At 37.3% G+C, this 21,273-nt stretch overlaps 1 protein-coding gene across 1 annotated transcript; it reads right to left on the reverse strand.

Moving 5' to 3' along the window:
• Nucleotides 1-14,269: 14,269 nt before the first annotated feature.
• Nucleotides 14,270-19,975, reverse strand: LOC109215925 (endoglucanase 11-like). The gene is made up of 5 exons (XM_019380047.1): nucleotides 19,619-19,975; nucleotides 19,295-19,507; nucleotides 18,682-18,882; nucleotides 18,175-18,429; nucleotides 14,270-15,123 (listed from the first exon to the last, which is right to left on the reverse strand). The coding sequence occupies exons 1-5, from the start codon at nucleotides 19,844-19,846 to the stop codon at nucleotides 14,482-14,484; spliced, it is 1,539 nt and encodes a 512-aa protein (XP_019235592.1). The 5' UTR covers nucleotides 19,847-19,975; the 3' UTR covers nucleotides 14,270-14,481.
• Between the last annotated feature and the right edge of the window lie 1,298 nt (nucleotides 19,976-21,273).

Raw genomic sequence — 21,273 nt, forward strand, 5'->3', positions numbered from 1 at the left:
CAAAATTTAGGATAAGAACAGAAATCAGACTCAGCAGTAGAAAACCTAAGACGACTAACAATGCAAATACTACAGGAACAGATAATAAAAATAACTGAAACATAACCGGGGAAGTTTACCAGTTCTGAGACTTCAACTGGTCAAAAAAATCTGATGAACCCTTGACCAAATGAGCATTTAATCGTATATTTTCATGAGAAAATACACGACTAAATGCTATAATGATCAAGCCCTCTGAAAAACCCGTGACTCATGCAGCTAGGGTTTTGGAGTCCAAGTTTGATTCGAAATTCGAACAGTTCGGGGAACATTTGATGTGAAATAGACATGGATTCGTGATGTAAGGAGGGAGGTGAACACTTTGTGTGAATTTGGTGTCATTTGGACGAGGTGTTGTCATGGCCGGAAAAGTTTAGATCTGATATTCGAGGCGATTGGATGGGATTCGAGACAAACTAAGATGGGGGTTGGAAAGAGGAGAGAACGGTGGTTCTAGGGTGTAATTTTGGTGGCATTTGGAGGTGGGCCGCCGGCGGAGACGATTTCCGGCCGGCGGCGGACGGCGGGGGTGGCGGTGATGAACAGGGTACGAGGAAGGGAGGATATGGTCTCAGATGTTTGTGAAGGTGTTATTACATTTTTATGTGATTTGCTTGAACTGATCTGGACCGTCGGATGAGATCAATGGACGGCCCAGATTTGCCATTTGATGAAACGGGTCGGACCGGACGGGTGGATTGGGCTGGGTTGCTATTGGGGTGATTGGGATTCTTTTGGGCTGGGTAAAATGTAACCAAACGGCCCAAACTGAGTAGTATTAAAGCACCCTCTTTTAAATTATTTTTTTTCTTTTATTTCTTTTATCTAATTTTCCTTTTTTGTATTTCTTTTATTATTTTTTTTTTTCACCTTGTGTTTTTGTATTATTTTGATTTTATAAAGATGCAAAAATAAAAATGAAAATTAAGCTAAACTAATTAATGCCTAAAATTACTTTAAAACTATTTTGTGACCATTTTTCAATTAAAACAATAACATGCAAAAGTGAACTATTTTTGTGATTTTCATGTTTCGTTCTAAAACAAATTAATACCTAAAATTGTGAAATTAAACTCCTAAATGCAAATGCATATATTTTTTTTTTGTATTTTTAATATGAATTATCATGCACAAATAAAATGCAAACAATTACTACAACATGTCACAAAAATCCACAAAATTGCAAAATAATGAAAGAAATCATTTTGTTTGAATTTCTGGAGTAATTCATATAGGGCAAAAATCACGTGTTCACAGAGAGTTGAATAAGAGGAAGAGATCACCTTCTTTGAATTCTTTGTTCCGGATATACTTATCATGTAGGTACTTCATCTTGTCCTTATATAAGGACAAACTGGAGTAAGCATGGAACCGGAACTCATCAAGTTCATTCAATTGCTCCACCCAAAGATTGGCAGCTATATCCCACTCTAGGTTTAACTTCTTCAACTCCCACATGGCCTTATGCTCTAATTCCACCGGGAGGTGACATGCTTTCCCAAAAACCAGCTGATACAGCGACATACAATTGGAGTCTTGTAAGCAGTTCTATAGGCCCATAAAGCATCATCGAGTTTCCTTGACTAATCAGTCCGGTTTGCATTGACAATCTTGGAGAGAATACTCTTGATCTCCCTGTTAGAGACCTCAACCTGTCCACTTGCCTGAAGGTGATAGGGAGTTGACACCTTGTGAGTGACACCATACTTGGATAGTAAAGTGTCAAAGGCTTTGTTACAAAAATGAGAAACCTCATCATTGATAATGGCCCTTGGGGTGCCGAACCTTGTGAATATATTTTTTTAAAGAAAGCCACCACACTCCGTGCTTCATTGGTGGGCAAAGCCACAGCTTCAATCCATTTGGAAATATAATCCACAGCAACAAGAATATAGATGTTCCCACATGAACTCACAAAAGGACCCATAAAGCCAATGCCCCATACATCAAAAATATTAATCTCAAGAATGGTGGTGAGCGGCATCTCATTCTTTTTCGAAATCCCACCGGCTCTTTGGCACTCATCACACCGCTTAACAAGCTCGCTAGCATCCTTGTACAAGGTAGGCCAATAGAAATCCACAACTTAGGACCTTTGTAGCAGTTCTCGCCCCACCATGATGACCACCATAAGGTGAGGAGTGACAAGCTTCAAGAATACCCAATTGCTCTTCTTCTGGAACACATCTCCGGATAACACCATCGGTGCACATTTTGAAAAGATATGGCTCGTCCCAATAATAATCCAAGCAATCCCGTTTGAGCTTCTTCCTTTGGTTTGAAGAGAACTCATTCGGGACAATTCTGCTCACAAGATATTTAGCCACATCGGCAAACCAAGGCATCACGGTCAAAGACAAGGAAAGGAGTTGTTCATCCGGAAACGAATTATTGATCTCAAGGCCATCATGGAGCCTCCCCTCCTCTTCCAAACGGGACAAGTGGTCCGCCACTTGATTCTTACTCCCTTTTTGGTCTATGATTTCAAGATCAAACTCTTGTATAAGAAGTACCCACCTCATCAATCTAGCCTTTGAGTCCTTCTTACTCATCAAATAGCAAAGCGCCGCGTGATCGGTGTGAACAATCACTTTGGTACCCATGAGGTACAGGCGGAACTTTTCCATAGCAAAGAAAATGGCTAAGAGTTCTTTCTCGGTCACCGTATAATTGACTTGGGCGTCATTCATGGTCTTACTAGCATAGTAGACTGGATATCTTGTTGATTCGTTGTCCCAATACCGCTCCTACCTCCATATCTCTAGCATCACACATGAGCTCAAATGGTAAGCTCCAATTTGGTGCGATAATGATGGGAGTTGTAGTCAACCTATACTTGAGTAGCTCAAAAGCTTTCATGCAACCATCATTGAACACAAATTTTGCATCTTTTTCCAACAACTTGCACAAAGGGTTCACCACCTTTGAGAAATCCTTGATGAACCGACGGTAAAAACCCGCATGCCCTAGAAAGCTCCTCACTCCTTTGACGGAAGTAGGAGGAGGGAGTTTTGATATCACTTCAATTTTTTGCTTCATCCACTTCAATGCCATTCTTGGAGATCTTATAGCCGAGGACAATGCCCTGCTCAATCATAAAGTGACACTTCTCCCAATTAAGAACCAAGTTAGTCTCTTCACAACGTGCCAAGACTTTATCAAGATTACTCAAACACTCATCAAAAGGATCCCCCACAACAGAGAAATCATCCATGAAAACTTCGAGGAAGTCCTCCACCATATCCGTGAATATTGCCATCATACACCGCAGAAAAGTGGCATGTGCATTACATAGACCAAATGGCGTCCTTGATAATGCAAATTTGCCATACGGAAAAGTGAAGGTGGTCTTCTCTTGGTCTTCAAGTGCAATAAGAATCTGGTTATACCCGGAATACCCATCCAAGAAGAAATAATAAGCACGTCCGGCTAACCTATCAAATATTTGATCAAGAAATAGATGCGGAAAATGGTCTTTCCGAGTCACTTTGTTGAGCTTTCTATAATCCATGCATACCCTCCAACCGGTGACAGTTCTTTTTGGGATCAACTCATTGTTCTCATTTGTAATCACAGTCATGTTGTACCGGTGAATTCCATGAACTATCAGAAATGGGGTAGACAACTCCAGCATCCAACCACTTGATGACCTCTTTCTTGACAACCTCTTGCATGCCCTCATTCAACCTTCTTTGATGTTCCACTAAGGGTTTTCCATCCTCCTCCAATATGGTTTTGTGCATGCAAAAGGCGGGGCTTATACCCCGAATATCTTCCAATGTCCAACCTATTGCCTTCTTCTTCCTTTGGAGCACCGCAATGGTGGCATCTACCTGCACGTTAGTTAAGCACGAGGAAAGAATAACAGGTAAAGTGGATCAAGGGACTAAGAACTCATACCTAAGGTGTGAAGGAAAAGGCTTCAACTCCAATATGGCAGGCTCCTCGATTGAGGGCTTTGTTGGTGGAGTCTTCCGGTTCTCAAGATCCAAGGAAAGTTTACAGGGTTCATATGTATATGAACCCATTCCTTGCAAAGAATTGACATATTCCACCAAGCCTTCATCCTCATTCACATCACGATTCAACAACACAGCTTCCAAAAGGTCTTCCACATTAAACACAGCACTTGTGTCTTCAACAATCACCTCGGTCACAAGATCCACAAATGAACATACTTCGTTGCTATTAGGCTGCCTCATTGACTTGCAAACATGGAACACAAATTTTTCATCGCCCACCCGGAAGGTGAGCTCCCCTGATTCCACATCAACTAAGGCCTTCCCTGTAGCTAGGAAAGGTCTCCCCAATATGATCGGCACCTCATAGTCAACCTCACAGTCAAGTATCACAAAATCCACGGGAATTATGAACTTGTCGACCCGAACTAGCACATCATCAATTATTCCCAATGGCCTCTTCATTGTCCTGTCTGCCATTTGCAACCTCATGTATGTGGGCCTTGGTTACCCAATCCCCAATGACTTGAACATAGAATATGGCATCAAGTTAATACTTGCCCCCAAATCACACAAAGCTTTGGCGAAATCAGCACTACCAATAATGCATGGAATTGTAAAGGCGTCGGGGTCTTCTAACTTTGGAGCCATGGAGTGCACAATAGCACTCACTTGATGTGTCATTTTGATCGTTTCACAGTTCATTGATCTCTTCTTTGTTACCAAGTCTTTCATGAACTTGGCATATCCCGGTATTTGTTCTAGAGCTTCCACCAAAGGCACATTTATGGACAAACTTTTCATAATAAATTTCTTGAACTGGTTCTCACTATTTTGTTTTACAAGCCTTTGAGGATATGGTGGAGGAGGCCTTGGCTTTGGGCACTACCGTTTCCGGTATGTCTATCACGTGTTCCCTAGACGGGTTCACATCATTTTGTGTCTCCTCCACGTTGTCATCAATGTCTATCCTCACTTCATCATTCACAGTCTCATCACTCACTTGCACATCATTCTTGGCTCATCATCATCTTGCACCAACACATCATCACTCACAACCTTTATTGGATTAGAGGTACTAGCAACTCCACCTCTACCACTTCTTGTAATCACCGCCATAGCATAGCCCATACTGTTCCCACCCTTCGGGTTCACCACTGTGTCACTTGGTAGTGACCCCTTAGGGTGAGTATTCAAAGCTTGAGAAATTTTGCTGAGTTGGACTTCCAAGTTTCGTATAGAAGTATTGTGGGATGCCAATTGGGCATCGGAGTCGGCATTTTTCTTCATCATTTGCTCAAACATGGATTCAATCCGTCCCATCTCATTGTTGGACGAGCTAGGACCTTGTGACAGAAATGGAGGCGGGTTGTTTGGTTGTTGATACATCAGGGGCCTTTGAAAGCCCGACCCCCGTTCCCTTGATTGTTGTTGTTCCAACCCCCTTGATTGTTATTGCCTCCCCAATTACTAGTACTGTTGCCACCCCAACTGCCTTGGTTTCCTTGGTTACCCCAATTAGATTGTTGTTCCCCCAATTGTTTTGGTTGTTGTTGTTGCCACTATTCCAATTTCCTTGTTGACTTTGATTTCCCCAATTTCCTTGTGATCTCCATTGTTGTTGATTCGGAGCATTGCCCCGTTGACCTTGGTAATTTTTCACATATTGAACCTCTTCGCTTGGATCATCATATACATCATCTTGATTGAAACCACTACCACTTTGCTCAAATTGATCCGCATTGCCTTGAACTTGTTGACCTTGTTGCCTCCTCTTGTTGACCGTCATATTCACCCCTTACATGGCATTCACTTGTTTTGGCCCTTGAATTTGTTGCAACTGAGCCTTGGCCAATTGGTTCATGGTAGTAGTCAACTCGGCTATTGCTTGGCCGTGGTCATGGAGCTCCTTGTGTAGGTGAATGGCATTAGGATCACCTTGTGGCACATTAGCTCGAGTTTGCCACGCCGAAGAAGTATCCTCCGTCTCATCAAGTATTTCACACGCTTAAGCATATGGCGTGTTCATGAAGTTTCCCCCGGTGAGTTGGTTAACTACACATTGGTTGGTAGTGTTGATGCCACGGTAGAATGTTTGTTGGATCATGGCTTCGGGCATGTCATTGTTCGGGAATTCTTTAACCATCGCCCGATACCTTTCCCAAATGTCATGAAGCGGTTCATTTGGCTCTTATTTAAAATCAAGGATCTCATATCTTAGCGTCGCCATATGTCCTGGAGAAAAGAATTTTTTGATGAACTTCTCGGCCAACTCATCCCAAAAGGTGATGGAATGGTTGGGTAACCTTTCTTGCCAATCCAACGCCTTCCCCCTTAGAGAAAATGAGAAAAGCCTCAATCTCAATGCGTCCTCGGAGACATTAGTTTTCCTGCTCCCCCAACACGTATCAACAAAACCTTTGAGATGCTTGTAGCCGTTTTGGTGTGGAGCTCCGGTGAAGAAACCCCTCTATTCCAAGAGTGTAAGCATGACATTGGTTATTTGAAAGATGCCCGCCCTAATCCGGGGCAGGACTATTGCACTTGCATAGCCTTCGTTGGGCAACACCCGGTGTGCTTCCCTTGGAGGAGCTGGGGGAGGGTTTGGAATATTATCATGAGGCGGTCGTCCTCTCCTTTGTGCTTAAGGTTCGGGTTGAATCTCATCCACATGATCATTATCTACCTCCTCCCCCAATGGCAAATTTATGAGAGCTTCATTTTTAAGAGCCATTTGGTACCTAAAACAATGCACAGACAAATTAAAAAACGGAAGGAAAGAAAAACAAAACACACAAATGCTCAGATATATAGCTAAAGCCGTCTAACTCCCTGCCAACGGCGCCAAAAATTGATCGGGTCCAAGCATACACAACTACTGAGTAGCGAGGATGGTCGATGCAGGTTTACCCAACAAGGTCGGGATCGAATCCATAGGGAGTTAATCTGTTTGGAGTTAGATTTATATCCGAGTCTAGATGTAGGTTTTGCTCTTAATTACACTTCCACACATGGTTGGTTTGTTTTCTACTTCTACTATAGCATGCAATAGTTAAAACTAAGTACAATATTTTTTATGTTGATTTTTAAGGGTTTAAAAGGACTAGGGCAGTGACTTCCACCTAGGTGGATATCTAACAGGTAGCAAGAATCTAGGGCAATCATGTGATTAATTGGGGTCGTAGTATAACTATCACACCCGGGTACTCACTCTATACCTCTCGGTAGTTTGAGTGATTTTGCCCGACTTGGCTTTCTCAAGTCCAAATGGGTATTCATGCAATACAAGTGATGTTATTTCAAGTCGGGTATTACTATCTCTAGGTTTAACCCTTTAATTGGTGCTATCAATTTCTTGAGCTCACCCCCAATTCCTTGCTAGCCTAGTTTTCCTAGACTTAGTCCCTCTTTCTCAAGCAGAGACTAAGTCATAAAGGCATGAATTAGTGTTTGCAACCACTAATTCCATAGTTCTAGCAAGAACTAGGCTAAATACTCTAATCCATACACATTTAAGTCCTAAAATTCAAGACTAATCAAATACCCACACTAGGGTTGGGTCACTACCCTAGCTATGGGTTTAGCTACTCATGGAAATAGCAGAAATCAAAGATGAAATATAGATAAAATCCATAATACTAGATTAAAAGATAAAAAAGCTAATGTTAACAGATGAATCTAATACAAAATTGCCCAAAATAGAATATCCATCCGTCTCACATGCTCAGCAAAAACAAAACTTAACCTAAAAATGTGAAAAAGATCTATATACCAGACAAAAATACCCCTGCGGAGATTTTGCGGCCGCGTAATTTTTACCGTGGCCGCATAATACTGACTGCGGTCCGCATTTTCATCATCTGGATCTGGGCTGCGATTTGTTTCATAGGCCGCATACTTTCCATCGCGGTTGCATAGTGGATTTTCGCGGCCGCGTAATTCCACCGCAGACCGCACTCATATTTTTGCTTGAAATGTTACTTCTCTGAATCTCATCCACCGCGGTATGCATAATTCCAACCGCGACCGCGGTGAGACTTTCGCGGTCGCTCATTTCTGGCACGGGCCTCGCTCAACAATTGGCCTTAAAGTATACTCTCTGATTCTTCACTTCGCGGATCGCGTATTTGTGATCGCGGTCGCGTTGTGGATTCCGCGGCCGCACGCGATCGCACAATATTTGTGCGGTCCGCGGTTCATGTCTCCTGGCCCAGTCTTGGTTTTTGTTCCAGATTTGACTCCTTTGTGAGCTGATTATGCCTCTTTTGGCTCATTTTGACCAGTTCCAGCAAGCAAGCATATTACATTAGTTTTCGAGAATACCTTCACGCATTTTAAGCCCAAAACGCAAGTAAAAGAGAGCAAATCATAGGTTAAAATCCGCACTTATCAACTTGCGCATAATTTTCCTTTAAGCAACTGAAGCACAAATGTGGAGACAAATAATATCTTTAGAATACTTGAAACTTCTCCAAAATTATACATGGGGACGTTGCGGTAATATTTCTAACATGATTTTCCTTTTCTTCTTTTCATTCCTTTTTTTATTTTTAAATTTTTTATTTAGGACTATGGAGAGTAGAAAGCAAATAAAGGAGGATGGAATATTCGGATGGCTAAATAGACATCATCAAAGTGATGAAAATTAAGGAAAATGCAAAACATATAAGGAAACGGACAACTTTATTGGGTTAGAACGGAGGAAGAGGAACCATAATATTATAATAAAATAATGCACGAAAATGCTTGAAACAATTCCGAGTTGGCAGTTGCCTTTATTAGTTTCAAATAGTCTCATTGCTATCTAACAAAATTTGTCTTCATCCAGTGATCAATAATACATCACTTCTCTTTACGACCAATATTTAAAATCATAAGAAATGTAAACTATTGTGCAAACTCTGTTAGCTTGAACTTCTTTAGCTGTAGCTTTCTTCCATGTCCACAATTTCATTTAGTGTGAGTTGATTTTGAATTTTCTTCCATGTCCACAATCAGCCTTTAGAACTTTCTTCCATGTCCACAATCAGCCTTTAGAACTTTCTTCCATAATTTGTGTAACGACCCGACCGGTCATTTTAAGCTCTAGCGCGTCGTTCGGTAGTTTGAGGCCCTGAGTAGCTTCACTTTAGGCATTATGACTTGCACGCATTTTCAATTGAATTTCGGGAAGTGCGGAGTTGATTTGGAAAGAAAATTCTCATTTCGGAAGCTTTAAGTTGAAAGAATTGACTAAGGTTTTACTTTTGAGTAAACGACCTCGGAATCGGAATTTGAAGGTTCCAACAGGTTCGTATGATGATTTTGGACTTGGGCGTATGTCCGGATCGGGTTTTGGATGACCCGTGAGCATTTCGGCGCCTATTGTGGAAGTTGGCATTTTGGAAGAATTTTATAAATTTGGGTTGCAGTGCATTTCGATATTATCAATGTTCATTTGGGATTTCGAGACTAGGAATAGCTCGGTATGGTGATTCTGGTATTGGGAGCGCGTCCGGAAGTGGATTCGAAGGTCGTAGGTCATTTAGCGAAAGTTAGAAATTTGAAGGTTTTTGAGAAGCTTGATCGGAAGTGGAATTTTTGATATCGGGGTCGGATTCCAATTCCGGAAGTTGAATTAGGACTGTAATGTCGAATATGAGTTGTGTGCAAAATTTGAGGTCATCGGACGTGATTTGATAGGTTTCGACATCGAATGTAGAAGTTTGAAGTTCTAAAGTTCATTAAGCTTGAATTGGGGTGCGATTCATGATTTCGATGTTGTTTGATGTGATTTGAAGCCTCAAGCAGGTCCGTGTTATGTTATAGGACTGGTTTGTGTGATTGGATGGGGCCTCGGGTGTGTTTCGGGGTGGTTTCGGATCATTTCGGGCTGTTTTGCAATAGCTGATGCTGGTGTCTAGTGTTGTTCTTCGCGTTCGCGTGTATACGCCCACGTTCGCGAAGAAGGATTTGGCTTCAGGGACTTTGTTCTCCGCGTTCGCAAAGAAGGAAATCTCTGTTGCACGGGTCTGACTTCGGAGGCTCATATCTCGCAGTGTATTTTGGAGATGATCCGAAAACAAAAGTTGTTTCCCTTTTTGTATAGTTTTCAGAAAAATAACCCATTTAGCATTTGGATTTGTGTACAAAAAGTTATGGCTAGTGCACTACAGGCTGTCCGGGAAGATGAGGAAGAAATTTGTGTTGCACAGGACTGACTTTGGAGGCTTATATCTCGAAATATATAAGGAATTGGGAGATGACCAAAACATGAAAGTTGTGGATCTTGATGTCTAGGTTTTAAAAAGTTAAATCATTTGTCATTTGGAGTTTTGTGCAAAAAATTTTGACCATTATACTAGAGGCTGTCTGAGAAGAATTTGGGAACGGCTTTCGAGAAATTTGTTCATCGCGAACGCGATGGGAGGCCCGTGAACGCGAAGAAGGGTAGCCTGGCAGTGTATAAGTTTGCAAAAACGGGTTTGGCTCATTTCATCTCATTTCCTCCATGGGAGACGACCTAGGAGCGATTTTGGAGCTCCATCTTCATCATCTATGTCAAGTTTTGGAGCGTTGGGCATCGGTTTGAGTCGTCGGAAGGGCTTGGGAGCACATTATGGAACTTCAGTGCGAGGTAACTCTCCTTTCTAACCTTGTAAGAGAAAATTAACTCCATAGGTAAACTAAATTATTATGTGCTTCTATTTGTGGGGGCTACGTACGCATGAGGTGACGAGAGTCCGTACGTAGTTACTAGCTATGCCTATGTCCGGATAGTTTTAGGCTTACATCATGCCTTGTTGATATTGTTGTTGATTTATGTTTATTGTTTGCCTTGAGAAGAAGCAAGATTGAGTTACATTATTAAATGTTTTTGAAAGGAGTCGAAATTGAGGAAAAGTTGGGAACTTGAGAGTTTTCATTTGAAATTCGTAATTTAAAAAGAAATGAGGAATACTTTAATAACTTAAGAAATCTATGTGTAACCGCGTCGCACGTATGATCTGCGAGCGGGATAATTCCTTAAACTTATATTTGACCGCGTCGCAAGTATGATTCGCGAGCAGGAAAATCCCTAACACTTATATTTGACCGCGTCGCAAGTATGATTCGCGAGCGGGGTAACTCCTTCTACTACTCTCATGGGAGCGGGCTGATCGCCTCGGCAGGTTAATAGATGCATCTATGGTTCGCGTCGTTCGACACTCGGTCTTGCACAGTTTGGTTTACTTTTATGTTGGATCGGGCCGTACGCCTCGGCATTTCCTATATATATATATATATATATATATATATATATATATATATATATATATATATTATCCTCATGGAATCGTGCGTAATATTTGGAAAAAAGCCAGTGTATCTGAGGGTTTTTCCATGATTTGAATTATGACAACCTTTTTGATGAAATCCACTGTATCTATATATATGCTTCGGTTACGGAGGGAACTTACTATTTGATAGCTTGAGTAAATTGTAAAGAGAGAAATTGTACCACGTATTTTATACTTGTTTGTTTCATATAATTACTCTATTTCATATTTATTCACTTCCTTACTGCACCTGATATTATTGGACACTAGTAAGTGTCGAAGTCGACCCTTCATCACTACTTCTTCGAGGTTAGACTGGATACTTACTGGGTACGCGTTGTTTTCATACTCATACTACGCTTGTTGTACAGGCACATGTATGTCTAATGGCCTCGTGGGCGCAGCAGCATGGTTGATACGGAGACTTAGGTGAGCTGCATCTTATGAGATGATCCGCAGCCAGCAGAGTCTCCTTCAGAGTATTTGTATTTTCTTTTCTGTCCAATTTGTATTCCGGCAGTTATTGTATATCATTTTATTTCTTAGTAATTGCTCATGCACTTGTGACACCGGGTTCTGGGATGATGATGGGATATTCAGTAATGAAATGGTAAACATTTTTATTTATTTTGTAAAGTTCATCTGTTACTAGTGAAATTGAAGGTAACTTTATGATTTCAAAAATATAAAAAGTGAATTTAATTAACTATTTAGTATTGGCTAACCTGACAGCGTGTTCGGCGCCATCACGACCTTTAATGGATTTTGGGTCGTATCAATTTGTCAAGAGTAAATGCACTGAAAATATTACTCCTATTTTAGTATTGCTGCAATTGTACTTTTAGTTTGTGTGCTAACCTCATTGCTCAGACCTCTTTGTTATACTTCATATCTATGAGACCAACCCTCAATAAAAGTTTCTGCGTGATGTTTTTTTTGAACAAAGTTATACAATAGTGGTATATCTATATCTTTCTATATATTCTTTATAGTCTTAATAATATTTTCTATTGATAGTTTATTCCTCCATTAGCATTGGAGGTTCGGTCGTTGGCTAATTGACATTTCATGGTAGATGTTTCAGTATCGGGTAGAGTCTTCCTTGTGTTGGTTGCACAATTGTTATTGCTTGAGCAGATCATATCCTACCAACATAATGATCCATATTTACTTGTACTTATGGAGAAGGTTCAGAAGGAGAGGCTTAGCTTCTACCGCGGTTATTGGTCATCTAGATTCATGTTATATGTTGATTACAAGAGTCTTGGTCAAAATTGAGCTAGCGAAACGGATGGAAGAAACATACACTATGAATGTCATCTATAAAGAAATAGTAGGTGATCACATACGCTTCTTTACGTGTATGTACCTTATTAAGCAAAATAAGTTAAAAAAATCACATGTATCTAATTAAACTCTGGTTGTTCATCTTCATTGGCCTGAATAATATAGGTATTTAATTATCTTGACCTCGACAAACAAGCCATCATACGCTGATCCATATTGATCAGTCAGAGAAACTTATATATTATTCTTTCTTGTATAGTTATTTACTCAAAGTTCTGTTTTAAAAATATTAATATTATTTTACAAATGTGTACATGATTCAGCTTCCACGTGCAACGCACGTGCGGAAAAACTAATCGCACAAATATTATGGATAATTTAATGTAATACGTTTCAAAAGTTTTATAGTCACGCAAATACTATGACATATTTAATATCATAAATTTTAAAAGTTTTTATTATTTCTTAAATTCCGCATCGATTCAAATTATGTCACATAAATTAAAATAAATGAAAAACAGGTAAGTGTTTATATTTCATTCGTCTCAATCTGTATAACATGCTTTCTTTTTTAGTATGTTAAAAAAGAATTCATAATTTAGAAATAATTTAACTTTAAGCCTCTTATTTTAACATTAACGTTTAAAGCTTATTTTAGATCATAAATATTATTTTCTTTCTTAAATTCCGTGCTCAATCAAATACCGCCACATAATCTATTTGCATGCACAAGCCTTTCCATTGGTCTAATCTTTTACTTTTCTTCGTGAGAGAAAGTGCTAACAATGTGTCTTAATAATAACGTGTTTATATCTATGCAACCGAGTATTAGAGCACTTCTTTAAGAATCAAACAGTAACAAAATAAGTAAACAACCTAATTAGTAGGGCACTGTCTTGCTTAGGCCCCTTGTTCTATTGCGCAATAACATAGTCTGCAAACAACAATAACAACAACAACAACAATATACCCAATATAATCTTATAAGTAGGGTCTCGGAAGGATAAAACTTAATATGTAAATAGCACGGGCTTGCCAGTTTTCGGACTCGTAATTGAAAAATAGTCAATATTTGCAAAGTCATTGAAAAATAGTCACTATTTTGTTAAAACACGAAAAGTTCCAGCATAATATGTTGGATTATGGAGCTCCTATGTATAAACTTCTAGCATTTATTGTTGGAACTCCAGCAAATTATGAAATTCTAACATATTATGCTAGATTATGGAGTTGCTGCGTATAAACTTCTAGCATATTATGTTGGAACTCCGGCACATTATGAAACTGCAACACATTATGCTGGAATATCATATGTAAAATATTCGAACCCCGGCATGTTATGCTGTTCAGATTTCATCTTTACATAAAAAGTGATTAAATTCGATTACTTTTGAAACTGTGGCTATTTATTAATTACCAATTATAAATATGGCTATTTCTAATTTTTCCCAGACTTCATCCTTTAACAAAAATATTAATGAGTTTAAGTTTAAAAGATTGGTTATATAAAAGAGTATTTACACAATCAGTTAGTAATTACAAATAAATCTCTCGATAAACTTAATTGGTAATTTGACAAAAATCGTAACTAACCTGCTATAACATATTATAATTCATAAATAATGTATAAAAATCTTTGCACTATCAATATACAACTTATATCCAAATATTAAAATAAACAAAATATGAAAAAATGCATAGATTTAATACATAAGTTAATACTTATATTATATTGCATTATCAAATATGCACAATTGGGTCACACAAGGTAGGGGGTTGGCGGAGGTCAATGGGCTGTGCCAAACTTTTAGCCACCAAAAGAAACCCCCCAAAAAAGAAAAGAGAAATACAAAAACATTACATATTCTATGGATAATAATATTGCGTGTAATATCATTTTAGAAAGATGCAATTAATGGTGGATTATTCAGGACATTCAACTTTGCGAAAATTCCAACTAGAGGTGCTGTATTATATGTGCACGCCTCCGTCTGCACGTAATTAGCTCTATCATCTTCAAAATTATCTTGATTATCTGGCCCACCAACCAAAGCCCCAATTAAAATATTTGGGTTGGGCTCATCTCTGTTGTACCAATAGTCATACCCTTGAGTACAACCAATAAAGCCTTTGTTTTCTCTATAGGACACAATTGAGGCCCCTCTGTGGTGGACTCTTATTGGGTAATTTGGGCCAAAGCCCACAAGATAACTCATGTTTCTTGGGTTAAGGCCCAAAATGTAGTCCACTTGAGATTTGGCAAAATTGAAGAGCTCTATATGATCAACTATTCCTCCTTGGCAGCTGATTTTCTGGTTGGATTTTTGGAGGAAATCAGAGTAAACTGTGAGTAAAAAAGCCGATGTCGATACATACTGCATGTTGTTCCATTGCCGGACGTATAATAAGCCGCCCGGAGTGCGCTCGACGTTGTTGCTATTGTTGTTTTTGTTAAGACATGAACATATGTAGTGTTCGGCTTTTGATCGGTACTGTTCCAATACGTGACTATGTTCCTTGTGCTTTTTCTCCTGTAGTAACTGCATTGACAAAATCAGAACTACGTCTCGATCTCAAACAAGTCAGGATTCACTATACTTTTAAGCTTTAACCGACCCAAAATGGGAAAAACATATATTATTGTCAAGTAAAATTAGATAGTTACATCTTTTTCTCATTTTGTTTTTTCTTGGGTATTGATCATGTGCGCTAGTCAGTGGGTTGTCAAATCAATTTATGAGCTGTTTCCTTATTAAGTTTACTATTTTTTGAAGGGATAAGGATTTTTATCAAGCTAAAAAAGAGAGTGCTCTATTAAATTCTGAATTTAAGTATGTACCCAAAACTCAATTATTTTACATCAATTAAAAGATATGCTAATATAAACTTCAGGAAGTTGAGAGAGAGAGTGGGGCAAATCTGCTTATATTTTTCAAGTTGGTTAGATGGCAATTCAATGCTGTGGGAACTTAAATCAGAATCACCAGCAGTGATTTCACCACAAACATTAAATCATATCATACGAAAGAAAAATGAAGGGGAAAAAAGAGACTTTATTATAGTGTATGCCCAACTATAGTTATTATCAGAATTAGAAAGAAGAATTTACACAAATAGCCGCATTCAATCGCTTGCTCTAACTAAACATAGTCGACGGATATATAATATATGTATAATTTATGTATTATATGTATATAGTTGTGTATAATCTATGTATACTAGTTAGAAGAAGTAAACAGTAAATCTGACCAGCTATTTGTGTTAAAATCCCAATTAGAAATGCAATCTAATGATTACAATTTCACTTTCTATCACATAGATGCATATTTCATAAAAGCTCTTCCTTTTTTTACTTTTCATTTCACTATTCATAATCATAAACACTCTCTTTACCATCACAAAATAGGAGTGAGGTCAGCGTATACACTATCCTCCCCAGTAGGGGCGGATTTATAGCCTTATTTATGGGGCACGTGAACCCATGGTCTCTTCGCCAAACTAGGTATTTTATGTATGTATTTTCTAGAATTGGTCCAATATTATATATTGGCATCCATGCTCCATAAAATTTGAATGGTGCACTTAATTTAATACTTAAATATTTACTCAAAGAAACAATGATCAATTCCCACTTTATACCTTTTTCCCTCCTTTCTTTTATAGTGCACTCAGACCATCTCCAACTCTAACACCAAATTTCACATCAGAATGGTGTAACACCAAATTTACTTCAACCATTACACTATTTTTTACACCAAAAAATAATATTTCTTCTCTCTCTTCTATATTATATTATTATCTTCTATTTAAATTTTATTTCTTATTTCCTTCAAATAAATACTATCTTTAGCAACATTAGAAATCTTACATTTGTATTTTATATTTTTAAATAATGATTATATTTCTTTTTATACAATTATAATAATAATAAAATTAACTTATAATTTTATATAAATATAATATATACATAAATTAATATATCAAAAAATAGGATATAAAATTAAAATTATAAAGATCTTAATATAAAAATTAATTATATACACAATATATGATAAATTAAAAGTCCAAAAAATAAAAAGATGAATAAAATAATAATAAATCAAATTTGGTGTGATGAATAGTGTTGCACCAAATTTGGTGCAACACTATTCATGCACTATAATGGTGCAAGATTTGGTGTTCCATTGGAGCAAAAAAATACCAAATTTTATACCAATTAAAAATTTGGTGCAAAATTTGGAGCAGCCTTGGAGATGGCCTCATGTTCTAAAAATTCTAGAGCCGTCTCTGCTCCCAGACACCACTTAGACGACTACCGTGGGTATGTTATTATTATTGTTATTGTATTTTAGATGAAAACCATATTAGTGCTTAATCCAGTTTGTGCGCACTCTGACTAATTCTACCAGGCTATGTTGCTAGGATTCTCCTAAAATATTGTCAAGTGCCAGATTCTCCAAAAGTGTGTATTTTTGAAGGATCCAATATAAATACGGCAACATTTTGAATATTCCACGCAACATAGCTACCAGGTACCTAACAATTGAAGATCCCACATTAAAGGCACTGTCAAATGCCCAATGCAAAGGCATCATATGCACGTGATTTTGTTCTCCCTAAGGCCCTATGCCTTTATTCACTACATCTTAGTAGTAGTCCTCATTTATTAAGATACCTTAATTTGCGCTCACTTCACATAGCTCTTTCAACTTTATTATAGTACACTAATTTTCCATAAAGTTAAAAGCATATCCCACCCAGAAGTAAAAGTATAATTCCACATTTGACTCTTAAACAAAAGCCACCACATAAGATTTGACACAAAGATGATGAGGAAATGCTACTGTTTAAACAATTTAAATTCAAAGAAAATAGGCTCTTACTTTCTAAAGGTATACATTTTCTTTTTTGTTGTTTTCTTATAAATACACTTTTCATAAGATTGAAGTTGAAATTGAAATATTGGAAGCTAATGCAGTACAAGAACATGCTGGCCTTAGAAATTCAAACATTTGAAAATGAAACCTTGTGCAGAAAAAGCACATGGTATAACCTATATAATGCACATTTACCCTAACATGATTAAAATTTACGCATATATACGAGCCTAGAGTGTTGGGAGCGGGTTCGGCAGAACCTAATAGTTCTGATTCGAACTCTTTATTTGTCTTAAAAAATTTATTATATATATAAATTATTAATTTAGAACCCAAATATTTAAAACGATTAGAATCCCGAACTCATAAGTTTGAATTCTTGGCTTCGCCTCTGTATATACACTATACTAAGTTACTAACAATGTGAAGATTGTCATTACATAATTTTGATACTAATGTAATAACAAGTTGTTTACCTTTTTTCGGAATACCATATAAGACTTGCTAACTTTTGTTATTTATAGGCCAATAACGAACAAGTCCAGTGTAATTTGGGAAGGATAGTGTGTACACAGACCTTACTTCTATCTTGAGAATATAAAGAGATTGTTTTTGGACAAATAATTTTATTATAGAAAGATTTGACTGGAATAATAAATTGTTAGTGATAGAAAGTAAAACTCTAAAAAGTTGATAGGAAGAGTTAGGCCGTACCTTGGAAGCAATAATTTGGAGACCAGCAAACTTTACATCCCAACTGAATTCAGTAATAGCCCAACCAATACCTCCAAAGGAATTTGCATTGTTAATTACATACTTCAAATATTCTTCATTGTCGGTGGCTTTGTATAGCCACAATGCTGCCCACAACAACTCATCTTCGTAACCACTCACTGATGCATAATAGCTCTTCACTTCTCCCACACTGTTATCATATTTCCCTCTGTATTTTTCACCAAACTCAAATAACTGCACAATGTTCATATAACCCCATTTCATTAAATACATACTAGCAAGTAATAATTTTATATGTCAGTATATATAACTTTAAAAAGATAGTTCGACGCACAAAGCATCCAACATTCACAAACTGTTCGAAAAAGGTCGCACCCCTTGCACCTCAAGGGATGCGTTATAAACAGCTTACCCTATTAGCGGCTGCGATGAATATGTGACCTATACGTCAGTATATATAACTTAAATCATTTAATTATTAGTTACCTCTTGGGCATGGTGCAATAGTAAGTGAGAATAATGTGGATTATTTTTCCTAAACACAATCGACGCCGCTGCCATTGCCGCCGCCGTCTCTCCGGCTAGGTCGGAACCCGGGTTATTCTCGTCAATTTTGAATGCTTGCCTAGAAGTTGTCATGTCCTCTGGCCTTTGCCAACAGTAATGATCAGTATCTCCATCTCCCACCTATGTCACAAAATTTTCAAATTTCATTGTCTAATTAACCACATATGTTTTAGCTCTACTAACAACAACAAAAACAACAATAAATTTCAGTAAATCACAAAAGGTGGTCTGAAGACTAGTGGCGAAACCATAAATTTCTCCAAAGATACTCAAACTTAAAAGAAGTAAAAAAAATTTACAAAAAGGGCGTTCAATATATGTTATATATCTTTAAAACATAATATTTAACCTATATACGAAGCAAAAATTTTCGACGAAGGGTGGCTTTGCCCTTGCTGGGGAGGTTAGTATATACGCACTACGCAGACCTTAACCCTACCTTGAGAAGGTGCAGAGGTTGTTTCAGATAGACCCTCGGCTCAAGAATGTTTTAGCTCTAAATTATGTTTAAACATTTATTTAATTTAATTACCTCTGCCCATAACACATTTGGGCTAGTGTGTGCTTTGATGAAGTAATCAGTACCCCATTTGATAGCTTCAAAAGCATGTTCCATTTCACCTACATAAGAAATCTCTTCACCATATTCAATTACACCCCATGACAACATTGTTACTGTAAATGCCATTGGCAGCCCAAATTTAACATGGTCTCCAGCATCATAGTATCCTCCAACCAAATCCACCTACATTGTAAAAATTGCAAACAGTAACCACAAATCATAAACATTATAAAAAATCAAATCTTTTTAAACCTAAGAAAAGAACAAGAAACAAAAAAGGGTAGAGGAATTTACTCCTTGTTCTAAGCCATCAGTTAAGCCAGAATGGTCGCGCCAAGTGACACGTTGATTATAAGGTAAACGACCAGACCTTTGAGCTTCAAAATAAAGAAGACTTTTGGAAAGAGCATCTGCATAATCAAAAGCTCTAACAGAAGAAAAAATGGTGGAGAGTAAGAGCAGAACAGAACAATGTCTGTACAAAGAGAAAGAGGGCTTCTTCTTCTGCATTATTTCAGCCATTTTTTGTTTAAACCTTCTACTCCTAAAGAGGTTTTAGGAGTGAAGGAAATGGAGAAGCTATACTCTGTTTTGCTCTGTTTCTTCACTTGGGATCTACTCTAGGGGAATATGTAGTAGATGTCTAGTATGTCACTTTCTTTCCCTAAGTGAGGAAAATTCTTGTGTTTCTCTCTCATATGAATAAGGAGGAAATTACGTGGCGTTTGGACATAAGAATTGAAAAAAAAGTGAAAACAAAATTAACGTATTTGAAAATTAGAGTTGTATTTAGATATGAATATAATTTGGAGCTATTTTTGAATTTTTTGTGAGCTATTTGAAGTGAAATTTTGAAAAATAGCTTTTTAGAGTTTTTATTAGGTGTTTGGACATAAAATTTGTAATTTTTGAAGAAAAAAAGTATTTGGAGTTAAGTTGAAAAATAATATTTAAATTTTAAAATTATGTTTGGACATGTATTTCACTTGAAAAAAATGTTGCACTTTTGTGAGCGAGGAAAAAAAGTTTTCTTAAAAATTTTGAAAAAGTGATTTTGAAAAACTCATTTTCGAAATTTTTTTAAAAACTTGCAAATTTTTATGGACAAACACATTTTTTTTTAAAAAAATTTACAAAAAAAAAACTTATGAATAAACAGCTCGTTAAATTTTCAAAATTCAACTTCAAATTAAATTTTATTCATGATAAAAACATTAATTACGGAAAAAAGAGAAAAAAAACATTATGGCCAAACGGTTGTGAGGTTTGGGGTAAAATTCCAAAATTCTAACGTTGTAACGGTTTGTTACTTGGATTTTGTTAAGGTTTTGAAAATGGAAGCTACATTTATGATCCCCAAGTCACCTCTTATTTTTTGTTGAATATGAATAGAAGTAGGCAACTTTAACTTTTTGTCAACGTGATTCTTGTCCCTGATTTTGGGCTAAACCCTCATTCCGCTGTCATATATATATTCTTCAAAAAATACTGCTATCACTTCTACCACTGCCGCAGCTGTTGGTTAAAAAAGGGAATTATGCCACAGAAGTTGAGGTTTCATGATTAAAATTAGCGGAGGGTGAAATAAGAAGCATATTTATTCAATCTTCGAATTTAATTTTTATGAACTGACTGTACAACAACAACAAAGATCCAATGAAATTTCACTAGTGGGGTTTGGGGAGGGTAATGTGTATGCAGACCTTACCCCTACCCTGAGAGATAGAGAGGCTATTTCCAAAAGATCTTCGGTTCAAGAAAACAAAAAGATGCAATATATCAGTACCATCAATAAAAACCATGGAACAAATAACAGCATAACCAAAATCAAAAAATAGATGAAAAGCAAAACAATAACCAGTAGATAAATCCTGAGACTAAGAGCAACGAAAGAGTAGTGTGACTCAACATAAACCACTAACGGTCTAAGACTAAGTCCTAACAGACTT

Source organism: Nicotiana attenuata, unplaced genomic scaffold (assembly GCF_001879085.1).
Source record: "Nicotiana attenuata strain UT unplaced genomic scaffold, NIATTr2, whole genome shotgun sequence".
Taxonomy (NCBI): Eukaryota; Viridiplantae; Streptophyta; class Magnoliopsida; order Solanales; family Solanaceae; genus Nicotiana; species Nicotiana attenuata.

What these genes read in the sequence shown, in the direction of transcription:
- LOC109215925 (XM_019380047.1), bottom strand. Translation starts at nt 19,846, where the DNA reads ATGGCTGAAATAATGCAGAAGAAGAAGCCCTCTTTCTCTTTGTACAGA. An exon ending in CAAATGTGTTATGGGCAGAG is followed by an intron (nt 18,883 to 19,294) that starts GTAATTAAATTA and finishes TTTGTGACATAG; the next exon opens with GTGGGAGATGGAGATACTGA. An exon ending in TCCAAATTATTGCTTCCAAG is followed by an intron (nt 15,124 to 18,174) that starts GTACGGCCTAAC and finishes TTGTCAATGCAG; the next exon opens with TTACTACAGGAGAAAAAGCA.